Source organism: Podarcis melisellensis, assembly GCF_964234715.1.
Source record: "Podarcis melisellensis genome assembly, chromosome: 4".
NCBI classification, from domain to species: Eukaryota; Metazoa; Chordata; class Lepidosauria; order Squamata; family Lacertidae; genus Podarcis; species Podarcis melisellensis.
Window position 1 is genome coordinate 54,332,979 of NC_138531.1, and position 12,202 is coordinate 54,345,180.

General features: G+C 39.2%; 1 protein-coding gene and 1 long non-coding RNA gene across 23 annotated transcripts in view; one reads left to right on the forward strand and one right to left on the reverse strand.

Moving 5' to 3' along the window:
• GRIK1 (glutamate ionotropic receptor kainate type subunit 1) overlaps positions 1-12,202 on the forward strand; it is a 151,808-nt gene that overhangs the window by 119,027 nt on the left and 20,579 nt on the right. For all 4 annotated transcript variants that reach the window (XM_081907991.1, XM_081907993.1, XM_081907992.1 and 1 more), the window contains 4 exons: positions 2,099-2,212; positions 2,695-2,898; positions 3,855-4,078; positions 11,841-11,959. In XM_081907991.1, coding sequence (XP_081764117.1) covers positions 2,099-2,212; positions 2,695-2,898; positions 3,855-4,078; positions 11,841-11,959 — 661 coding nt within the window. The remainder of the gene's footprint in view (positions 1-2,098; positions 2,213-2,694; positions 2,899-3,854; positions 4,079-11,840; positions 11,960-12,202) is intronic.
• The window catches only part of LOC309368213, a 148,246-nt gene that overhangs the window by 99,228 nt on the left and 36,816 nt on the right, over positions 1-12,202 (reverse strand). The window contains exon 3 of one of the 19 annotated variants that reach the window (XR_014167626.1): positions 1,573-1,640. The exons of the other annotated variants lie outside the window; for them this stretch is intronic. This is a non-coding gene — a long non-coding RNA (uncharacterized lncRNA). The remainder of the gene's footprint in view (positions 1-1,572; positions 1,641-12,202) is intronic. 19 annotated transcript variants of the gene reach the window in all.

A 12,202-nucleotide genomic window follows, 5' to 3' on the forward strand; every position in this document is an offset into this window, starting at 1 on the left:
CAATTAATAACAATTAAGTATTGTACTTATTACCTCAAGTACAATACTTTTCAGAGAGGCAGTTCACACATTTCACTAATCATCACTGAAGAATCAACTGACAACTGACAGATAATGGCCTCTTGCCAATTTCTGATTTCAAAAATAGTGCCCATCCAGGCTGAATTAAATCTACTGGGTCATGAGAAAAGCATAATAGAACACTGACAGATCATTGGCAAAATGGAACAGATCTGATGGATCAAGACTGAAATCTGGCAGGAAATTGACAGAATCCGATAGATCATTAGCAGAGCTTGTGTGTTTCTGCTGCTATTCGAGTTGTGTGGGTGTGAATCATTCATTGGGCTGGATCTGAAGATCTAAACTTTTAGACCTTGATACAAGTCACAGATGCCCCAAATGTGGTTTTACTGGTGAGACCACTAAAATAATGGTCATTGTAGAAGTTCTAATGGTGACCAATGGTATATATAAGATTAGCAAGACACAGATTCAGACAGACAGCATCTTATCTGGCAGTCTTGGTATACAATATTATCAAGTGGTCTTAAAAAGCAATTTGTCCAAATTTCACTGGATGAAGCATCAAGAAATCCAGAGATGTATTAAGTATGTAGTAATATAAATGCTACCTAGCTGGTGTATTTCACTTTCTTTCTTTCATTCTTTCATTCATTCATTCTTTCATTTGTATGCCGCTTTTCCACAAATAACTCATGCTCAAAGCGGCTTACAATAAAGAAATAGGGATGCATTTCAAACGAACTCTACAAAAACAATTTCACAAAAAACACAGCAAAACAAAAATAATAACAAAACCACATGTCAATATTATACGTACAGTATAACAAGATTACTTTAAAAACATGCAGCATCTATTAGCAAAAATAACAAGGGTGCTTCACAGTTTCACCTTAGAAGCAGAAACACCCTCTCCATTCAAGTAAATGCCAGTTGCAGGAATACAATTAATATGCCCATTTTTTGTAATGCAGATGACAGGTACAGGGGATCAAAGCATCCTTTGAGACTATGTGAGCTATTTGCATTGACAGGGAAGTTTTAGCACCAATGATGTAGATAGTGGAGGAGAAGGATTAAATTTATTCTCTCTGGCCTGCAGTCCCATTCCCACCCCCCACAAATCCACAAACATGTGGATTTGTGCAATCAACACATCTGCTTTGGCCCTATTCTTGGTTGTTTCACACTGGTCATAGATAGCTATTTTTCTTCCCCTGCAATTCCATTAAAGCCTAAGGGGGTGAAAAATTGAATTCATGCACAGTTGATTTTACAAGTATGTTATTGTTTGCTTTGCAGTTTACATGCATGCCACTAGATGGGATTTCAAATTCCATTGAAATAAGAAATCTGCCTCCTGAATACCTAGGCCTAAAGCACCTAAAAGTCGTCTTGTTACAAAATGCTATTGGGTTTGGAAAAAAGGCCAAGGCCAGATTTCCCTGCCTCTTTTGTTTTAATTTTCTGAGCTATCACTGATCAGTGGGTCATTTTATTGGTTCTGTCATATACAATAGTCACAAAGTAACTAAAATAAATCTGTACCTTCAGCAGGTTTCAACAGAAGAGAAGGGCCAGTGAATATAGCAGCCTATTTCAGCATATTCTATAAACTGATGGATTAGAAAGGAAAGGTTTTCTTACGTTTCCACTTCACCTTTACAAAAACAACAACCATGAACTAGACATTTAGAACAGAAATCTAGGTGTTCCACAATGCAGGCTGGTTTGCTTAAACAAAACTATATATTTTAAATATTTTTATACATAACTAATGTAACACTTGTGACTAGGCCATCTCAGCCTGCTTTTTAATGAGCAATGTGTTTCCCTCTACTAACAATACTCATAATCCATCACTTATTATAGGTCTGTTACTTTAAAATGCAACTGGTCTGCTCCTTTAATATCCTATACAACTTGTTTGTTGCTCAATTGCTGTAAAGTACAGTATTGCCTAAAAAAATATATTCCTGGGCAGAACTGTCAATTGCATTTTTTATATGAACTATCCTTTCCTTAACACAATTAATGAAGGTTGGCAGCCATTTATCTAATTTGTTCTATGTAGATTGGGCTTTGGAACTCAAACAGTGGCCTTAATATGACTGACAGCAATAAAGACAGATCTACCAATATCACTGATTCGCTGGCGAACCGAACGCTCATAGTCACCACTATTTTGGTAAGTTTTGGCATGCGTTGTTGCTACACTTTGTGTATTATCTTTGGTTAATTCACGTTGCCTTACTAACCACTTACTTAATCACTACAGATTTTTGTTCATTCATGAAAGGGGTGGGTGTTTTCAGCCTCAAGAAGCTTTAGCAAGGGAACTTTCCCATCCTACCCTCTCCCTGCACACCCCATAAATCTGCTACAGAAAGTGAGGAGCAGCTAATAAATGCTATAAACAAACAAATAAATAAATGTGAACTTTTCAGGGATCTTTGGGAAGCATTTCAGCTTCTTCACTAAAAATGTATACCAGACTTTTGACTCTGCCATAGTTTTATGCTACTGTACTATTCTTTATATAGTATTTATTATTCTTAAGTAGCCCATGTACAATTTTATCAGGCAATTAAGCCTTTCCTGTATTTTATCAATCACAGATGTACTTAAGAAGAATAATTTCTGAGACATGCCTTGTGTCCTTTCATGCAGGAAGATCCGTATGTGATGTACAAGAAATCTGACAAACCCCTTTATGGCAACGACAGATTTGAAGGGTACTGCTTGGATTTGTTGAAGGAATTATCAAATATTTTAGGCTTCATCTATGAAGTGAAACTAGTGTCTGATGGGAAATATGGAGCCCAGAATGACAAAGGAGAATGGAATGGAATGGTCAAAGAACTCATCGATCACGTAAGATGGAATCATCTTCTTCATGCTTGTCAACCAGCAATAGCTGGATACATATATTTAAACTAGCAGGCCACTCAGCCTTTTTAAAAATAATAATAATAGACAGAATAACCATTTGAGATGCAAGAAGAATTAGAATGGGAAAGTGTATACTGTATACACATATACTCAGGAAAGAATATGGTTACAGTTTCTGCATAAAAACAATTTTTTCCTACAAAAGCCAAATTTTCTTCACCATGTGGTAAGCAGTTTAGCTGCATCTTATAAGAACTTTGAAGGCTCCGTGTCAACAGACAAAGAAAGCTGGATAGATCACAAGGAAGTGGAAACTTATGACTACTTTTTCTCCATACATTGATTGGTCCACTGTATCTGTTTATCTTGCCACTTTGCTCCTCTAGGGTATAATCCCCAGCAGCTTTCTTTAGCAGCAGGGAGTCTTCAAAGTTCTTAACAAGCAGAGTCAGCCCATTTCTCATGTGGTGAGCACAATGCATAGTCTAGCTATTATGATATAGACATGGAGACGTCTAATATGTACACCATTTCTCTTGGAAGCATGGGTGGGCCTATTGTAGCCACAACCACATGATGCCAAGATTATCTGCAGTGGTACATTTGTATTTCCCACATGAAAGCTTTGCTGTGAAAGTGTCAGTCTGGAAGTCCTATGGAAAAAGGCTGTAACTGCTTTAATGCTTCTTCAAGGCATCACTGCACCACACACTCTGAATTATTACTATGAAATTAACATAGTTTGAATGATGCTATATTTCCTCCCCATTGAGCTTCAATGAGAAAGTTATTTTTCATTTAAATTTTATCAGTGCTTACAGTTATGAGCAAATGAATCTTATTTGTGTCAGTACGCTTGAGGAAAGTGGAGAAATAAAAAATGTGGGTAAATTATTATTTTTTAAATGACAATATTATTTTCCAATTTTTGTCCTCAGAAAGCTGACCTGGCAGTTGCTCCTCTCACCATTACCTACGTAAGAGAGAAAGTCATTGACTTTTCCAAGCCCTTCATGACGCTGGGAATCAGTATTTTGTATCGGAAGCCCAATGGCACAAACCCTGGTGTTTTCTCCTTTCTAAACCCTCTTTCTCCTGATATTTGGATGTATGTCCTCCTAGCTTGCCTTGGAGTCAGTTGTGTGCTCTTTGTCATTGCAAGGTAAGTTGAAAGGTCATGTCTAACACTAAGCCACATTAATAACTCTTTTTCTATACATTGTACACTGACCACATACATTATTCTTGTCTCCAAAATAATGATCACATGATATTCTGTGCACTATTCTGTACATAATATTGTGAACTCCAGAGCTTTATTATTGTAGAAACAGGAAACAGAAGAATTTGTAGAGCAGATGGGGTTTCTACAGTCAATTGGCATATTAAGAAAGGGGTAATGGTAAAGGGACCCCTGACTGTTAGGTCAAGTTGCGGACGACTCTGGGGATGCAGCGCTCATCTCCCTTTACTGGCCGAGGGAGCCGGCGTACATGTGGCCAGCATGACTAAGCCGGTCCTGGAAAACCAGAGCAGCACACGGAAACACCATTTACCTTCCCGCCGGAGTGGTACCTATTTATCTATTTGCACTGCATGGTTGGCAGGAGCAGGGACCGAGCAACGGGAGCTCACCCCATCACAGGGATTCAAACCGCTGGCCTTCTGATCAGCAAGCCCTAGGCTCTGTGGTTTAACCCACAGCGCCACCCTGTAACCTAAGGATTACTATTACCATATTAAGAAAAAAACAATACTATGTTTTTAAATGAACACTTAAAGCTCCTTTACATGGCATCACTGGCTAAAAATAGCCAGAGTTAACAAGAACAAAACAAGAATATAAGGGGGACGGGATGGGGACAACGAGAGGGGGATGTACCTTTCTACTCCATACTAAACTGCAAAATTTCCCTTTGGTGCAAATATTTCTGCAATGTGGTAACGTTGTCAACACTCTACTATATTAGCACTTGTTGGCATCCCTCTACGCAGTGTGTATGGAGGTGGTGGGCTACCCAGACAACAAGACCCCCATCTCGGTCTCACGGATGTTAGCACTATGCATGAGGTTACTTATGATGGTGCAGTTGAGAATAGAAGGGCTTCACACTGTCTCTTGACTTGACTATGGCCAGGATACGCAACATGTCACATGCACTTGGGGAGGGACTGGCAACTAGATATACAGCTGGAGTTACTTTGTACTATAGTCTCTCTCGGCAAGGCATTTAACCAGCGCTTTCCCAACTATAACTGAGGGAAACATGAGATGCTTTGGATTTTTTATTAGATATTTTCAGTGGTCTTCCCTCCCACTTCCTGATTCAACCCTCTGTGTCTTCTACAAAGCCGTTGACTACAAAGTCAAGGCATCTTCGGCCTGGATAATGTGATGAAGCTTGTACAATCTACCTCCCCTCATTTTGAACAATTCCCTTCCCTCCCCCCCGCACACATCCCAAGCCTTTCTTGGGAGGGGGTGTCCCCTGACCACCAGAAGAGAGACTTTATGGTTGTGCAGCACAGCCCAAGATCAATAATGAATGGACATCATCGGGCCCGTGCAGAGTTTGTCTGAGGCCCAGGGCAATCTTGTTCTTGGCATAACTTCAGCAGGCCGAACAGGACTCCCTGACTAGCTTAGTCCTCCAAAGCCCAGGGCAAGTGTACATAACTAAACAATGTCTTGCTGAGGCACACTGTCACAAGCAGAGTGTTGGTTTGCTTCAAAGACCACTTGCAATACATTTGCAGCAATTTCAGATGCCACCTGAACTGTTTGTGCTCTCTAGAACATTTCCCAGACTCTTCCACAGTATGTGGGGATTCTGTAGCTGGCATACTGATGCAGAGAAGTTTTTTACAAAGCAAAAAGTTTAGAAACTCCTAGGCTACATCATAGTACTGTGAATAAATCAATTTGGTTCAACCAAAGTGATTTTCAAAGTAGATCTGCTATCAAACTGTACTTTTTAGGGATGTTTCATACTTTAAAATGAACAGTTAGAGCAAAATATCCAAAAACCATATTCAACTTAGTTGTATGTGTGACAGAGAGAAAAGCAGAGAGTGAAATTAATGGTCTGGTTTTCCATGCAAATCCTAAACAAGGCTGTTGCAAGTGCAGCCACTGTTTACAGTCATAAACTCTGGCAAACTCTGCTCACTGTACCATGAATAATAGATTTGACTCTGCATGGACCATGAGCTCATACATGACTAATAACAATCCGACCATCGTTGACAGATTTCTTTTGTCTTCTGTGTAATGAGCCAAGACTGAAACTAGCTCTAGTCTCTAAGAAAAAGATGGGTGAATATAAGTAACCTGCAACTTCCTCTCTCTTGGGCTTGATTCAGCAATGTCAACACAAGATGCTCTGAATGAATGCCAATCTCCAAACGTTGACATACCCACCTAGTTGTAATAGCTAGATATGAGCATTTTTTGTTATTATTACCAGCTTTCTCTTCTAGCAAAGTGTTTGTGTCCTCAACAGTTATCTGAGAAGCAGATACTTAGCAGTATTTTCCTAGCATGGAGATGAAATGATAAGAAAAGCTTCTGCCAGGCATGAGCTCTTTAGGACGCAGAAGTTCTAACAGAAAAGAAAGGTGGAATCTCTAATGCTTCTTCCCTTTCATATCAGGACAAAATGTTTAGATGCTTCTCCAGTTATCTGGAGACGCTTTACAGATGTTAAATGCTTTTAACATTTTAGAATTTTCAACGGACAAGCGAAATGTCCAGACAACAGGTCAGGGGGCCATGAATTGCTAACTAGAATAAAAAAAACACCACACAGGCATCTCTGCAAGCTTATTTCTTTTTTTGTAATTTTTAAAATCAGTTTTCCAATATACCCCCAATAATAGCCAAATTATAACAATAACAATTAATTCCCTAAGACAACAGCTACATAATTAATGATTTCCATTCAGGATTTTATAATATATAAATTTATAACGATTCAAGTGAGAAACTCAAACTATTATCTTTATTCTGCCCTTAATGGTGGCAGACGAGGGTTTTTGCCAGGCAAAGTGCTTTTGCACTCAGCGCCTCTCTACCTCCCACATTCCATGCCAGACCGAAAGCCAGGTACCAAAACGAATTGCAAGTGAAGCCCATTCCCCTATCCCCTGTCCCTGAGGGGAATTTGCAAGGATGATTTACCCCCTGTCATCCTTTTCGCTCGTCGATGATCCCCCGCTGTCATGGGGGCTGCCTCCATTAAGGCAGGCAGGACTGGAAGCCCTCTACAAACTTATTTCTGAAAATAATTGATTTTCTTCATTTAAAATTATATTTTCTTCTATTTTCAATATACCTCATTTTTATAATATGCTCACAGATATGCACACATGCACAAAAACACCCTTGAGATGTTGTACTTGCTATTATTAGATTTCTTCTCAGCGCATCACCACAAGATCTCCAGGTGGGTTACAGCAATGCCAAAACACAATATTACAATCAGCCAAAACAATTTACAATCAAAAGAACCTAAAAACATCTTTTTCAGGTGTCAAAGGCTAGGGCTACGAGATATGTATTCAGCAAATAACTAAAGCTATATGATGAAAATGCCAGAGCAGCTTGATGGGGAGGTAATTCCACACATTAGGGGCTGCACAGAGTTTTCCCTTTTGCAGACTGCCATCACCCTGACCTTCTGAGGGTGATGGAACTTCCAACAGATCTCCCATCACTGATCTTAGCACCCAAGAGGGTCTGTATAGAAGGCTGTCTTTCAAATACGTAGCTAGCTATACTCATAAATGAACTGCTTTTTGAAAAACATCTCAATTACCCCTTTGCGTGTGACCTCACCAACCTCTCCAGTAGTGAACAACGGGCAGTGGGGTTGAACCACTCACCTGAACTCTCTCTGGCTGAGTCGCTGCAGAACACCAGGGGGAGAGGAAGAGAAGGGAGGCAGGCAGGCATGGTCAGCATGGTGCAAACACACCAGCGAAGCCAATCCAGTGCTCTGGCCTGTGCATTTGCTCTAGGCCAACCTTACTGCTGCCTCCACCTCTTTGGGTCAGTATGCAGCAGCAACTCAGCTGGAAGGAGGTAAAATGAGCAGCACAGCCCCACTATGTTCTCTGCTGCTGCCCTGCATAGAGAAATGGAATCCATAGAAGTATTTTCAGAACTGTGAGCTATGATTTTAGACAAAAATAACTTTGGGATATATTATACTATGATTATCAGCACATGCTCACTTTGGGAGAAAAGATGGCTAAGGAGCTAAGATAACAGAACTCAAATTACATTTTTTTTTAAAAAATGCCAGAACATTCTACTTATACTTCCAAATTGTTTTTTATCTTCCAAAGCTATGATTCTTTTTGCCATTCATTGGTGATATCCATTGTCATAGATTTTCTTGATCTTTTGTGTTCCAGATGTGAACTACTTTCCACATGAAATGCCTAAGCTATTACAGCAGTGCAATATAAATGGAAAAGCCATTTGTTTCTAATAATACAAAGCTTTTAGAAGCAAATTATATTGGGATTATTCTGTGGGCCTTTCTCAGTCCAAGAAATGTGCCACTTTGTGTGACTGTATTTCTTTTCATTATGTTTTCATTATGTTAAAGAAATCATTTTAACATAATATATTTGGAGTGTAGTTCAGTAATTCTAACTTGTTGTCCATTTTAAGAAGCCAGTATCTGAGCAACACAGTCACACTTTACTTGCATTTTTGCAAACATTGCTATATTGCTTATGCAACCCTAGCACAAATGCTTTGCTTTTTAATACTGAATGCAGTATTAATAGGACATAAATGCACATATGTGGAGTGATAATTGGTTGTCTTCCTAGGGAGCCTATTGTTTGTGCCAGAATTGGAAAATTTTAGACATCATGCCTGCACTTTTTTATAGAATGGGGCATCTAGTGGTAGATTCGATTCTGCAAGAGGGTCTTGAAGTCTAAAGAAAGGAGGTTATGTGATGTCCTGCAGCCTTGTGGGTGGTTTAACATATTGTTAATGCTGCTAAAGGATGTTATGTATGCATACTATTATGCCTAGCCGCAGCGACTGACTTCCTCCAAATTAGAATTTAATCCAATTTGATGTATTTCTTTCACAGCAGCCTCCTGCACAATATGTTAAGAGCCTCAGGCTTGCACTGAGGTGAACAGAGGAAGGTGAATTGGATTAGGTTTCAAATGCCAATTGCTCTCAATATTTAAAGGGCATTTATGTCTTTTATTTATTTTTACATTTATCATAACTATATAACAGTGATTGCCTCACATCTTAAAAACAGCTAATACTACCTCAGATTGATGACTTTTAAAAAGGAAATAAAAGCTAGAAGCAGTGATAGTGACCAAGGATGCAACAAAATATACTGTACTTTTTGCTGGATACATCAGTCTGAAACAATGTTGTTGAATGTTTTCCTATGGTTGATGGAACATGCATTCAGTAAATCTAACTGAATCAATGTCAGTTCCAAATCGAGGTGAACTTGACCTGCAACCAAGATCCAGCCAATGAGGTTTACGCAATGTCAGTTCTGTAGGTCTGCCTTCTGCTTCCTGTAGGACAGCCCTGCTGGTTGACAGGAAATGCAATAGAGTATGCCACATAACAATTTGCCTTGAATCCCAACTTGGAAGAAAGACAGAATAATAATAATATTAATAATAATAATAATTGAAGTACATCTTTATCTACAAGGTCTGAAGGAAGTTGCTCCTACTCAGCATTATGGGTTATATTTCATGATAGTCCTACTCAGAGAAGACCCACAGAAGTTAATTGACATGACTAACTTAAGTTCATCAATTTCAATGGATCTGCTTTGAGTAGGAGTTAGTTGAATACAACCCTGCGGTTTTTTTAACACAGATTATAGACCAGTTTAGACTGGGTTTTCGAATTCAGTTGGACTTAACTATTTCCCCAGCTCCTTCCCCCAGTGCATGTTGTCTGCCATAATCATTTGCTCTCGAGAGAACTCCATACTGTGCTAGTATTGTCCATTGCTGTCATTTTGAGTATAATAAGCATGCAGTGGGGGAGCCAACAATAAGTAGGCAATGGATAGCAAGGGACAGCAGGTAGGTCAGCTCATTTAAAACTGTCATATGAGCAGGTGTAACTCTTGCCTTGAGGGCAGATAGAGCTCTGATGCTCAATTAGACTCAATGCTGCTATTCTTGTGCTTTAAATACAAGGACTTGCGTTTTTTTAATGGGACTTTATATAATGCATGTATTTTTTTCCTTGAAGCTATATTCTGCATCTTGTGTTACAGTTTTTTTTAATTATCTATTGTACCAATAATGATGATGTTATTTAACTAACAGCATCCTAAACTAAAAACTGTTTCAATTAGTGCCTTCATTATTATCAGTGTTCATTGCTTCAAGCCTAGCACAGCACTCTAGTTGCAAGAGTGCATAAATTCAAAGCTTAATTATATTGTTAAAACAGCAATTAAAATGTACTGGCATGACATTGTCAATTAAAGCCATATTCATAAACATCACAATAAAAGTATGCCCTACAGCTGTGATAATCAGCAACAGGCAGGATTCTGTGGCTAGGACAGTCTTAAAATAATTTTGTGAAGTATAGATCACAAAAAGAATACAGTGTCCATTTTCTGCAAGAACTGAGGGTATCCGTTTGCAAAAGGGTAATTTATAATTTCTTCCATTGACCCCTATAATACTTGATCACAAGAACTCCTTCACAATATCAACCAACTTTTATTAGCCATTTCATTTCTAGAAACACGTGTCATAGATCAGCAAGTAGAAACAGATTATTATTATTTTTTGCGTAGGAATGCAAAACATAGATACAGTGGTACCTCGGGTTACATACGCTTCAGGTTACAGACTCTGCTAACCCAGAAATAATACCTCGGGTTAAGAACTTTGCTTCAGGATGAGGACAGAAATCGTGCGGCGGTGTCGCAGCACCAGCGGGCGGTCCCATTAGCTAAAGTGGTGCTTCAGGTTAAGAACAGTTTCAGGTTAAGAACGGACCTCCAGAACAAATTAAGTACGTAACCAGAGGTACCACTGTACAAGAGTTAGGAAGAGCCTTGCATCTGGCATCGCTGGGATATATGTGTGAAGCTCCTGCACAAAGAGAAGATGAGAAGAGTACCTGTAAACATGAAAGGGGTATGTGTGGTGGGCGAGGTCCACTTATGAATCCATGCCATGTACTCAAATGTTCGGAAATATTTCACCCCTTCACAATGTATATATGTGGTCAGCATAATCCTGGTATTCACAACTGCAGTATGAATCGTGAATTGACCCTAATTTGTGGCACCACAAATATACACATCTGAATAGTGAACTGGATGGAAATGATCCGAACATTTATGTGGATCAATTCCTTTTCCAGAAATCAAGCTGTTCAGGCTGAAGTCCTGTGGCCCTTACTTGGGATCAAGTCCCACTGAACTTGAGGCTTACTTCTGGGTAGGCATGCATGCGGTTGCACTGCCTGCCTGGAGAAAGCTGAGAGCAAATTGGAGTGCATTTGACAAGAACAGATCTGAGGCAACAGTTTTCTCTGCATCACAAAGAGTCTTCAAAACTATAGTTCAAGGGTCACCTGGAAAGCAAGTATTTGGAAGCAGTTTCCCTTCTCTTTGAAGAGTGTGCTGGGCTTATTAGAATCAAAGTACAATTATAATTAAGGCATGTGACTGACTCTGGTGCTCTAAAACCTGCCTGCTGCATTGCCAAGCTGCCTTGGAACTTCCATGCTGTGGCTGTACATTTATGAATATGGCCTTAATTTTCTTCTCTTTTGTTTTCCTCATTAATCTTTGCATTTTGTGCATTGTTCAGCAGGTTTGCTGGTGCTGTCTGTATTTTTTTTTAATCTGATGTTTACAAAGTGTTTCTGTTAACTACCACAGGTTTACACCCTATGAGTGGTATAACCCCCACCCGTGCAACCCTGACTCAGATGTGGTGGAAAACAATTTTACTTTACTTAATAGTTTCTGGTTTGGAGTTGGAGCTCTCATGCAGCAAGGTACACCGGTTACACCTCATTACTGCACACATCCCACAGTCTGCTCAAGAGCTTCTGTGCTGGTAAACTCCACCATTTGTAGCTCTAGCATATACTGTAAAACCTGATCTAGACAAGAGACATGCAACAACACTGTATATATTAACAATTAAAAAGGGGTTCCGGGGAAGACATTAAAACTTTTAAAATCCAAAGTAAATCTACTGAAGGAAAGCATGCAATAAAATGCAAAGTTTGTTTTTT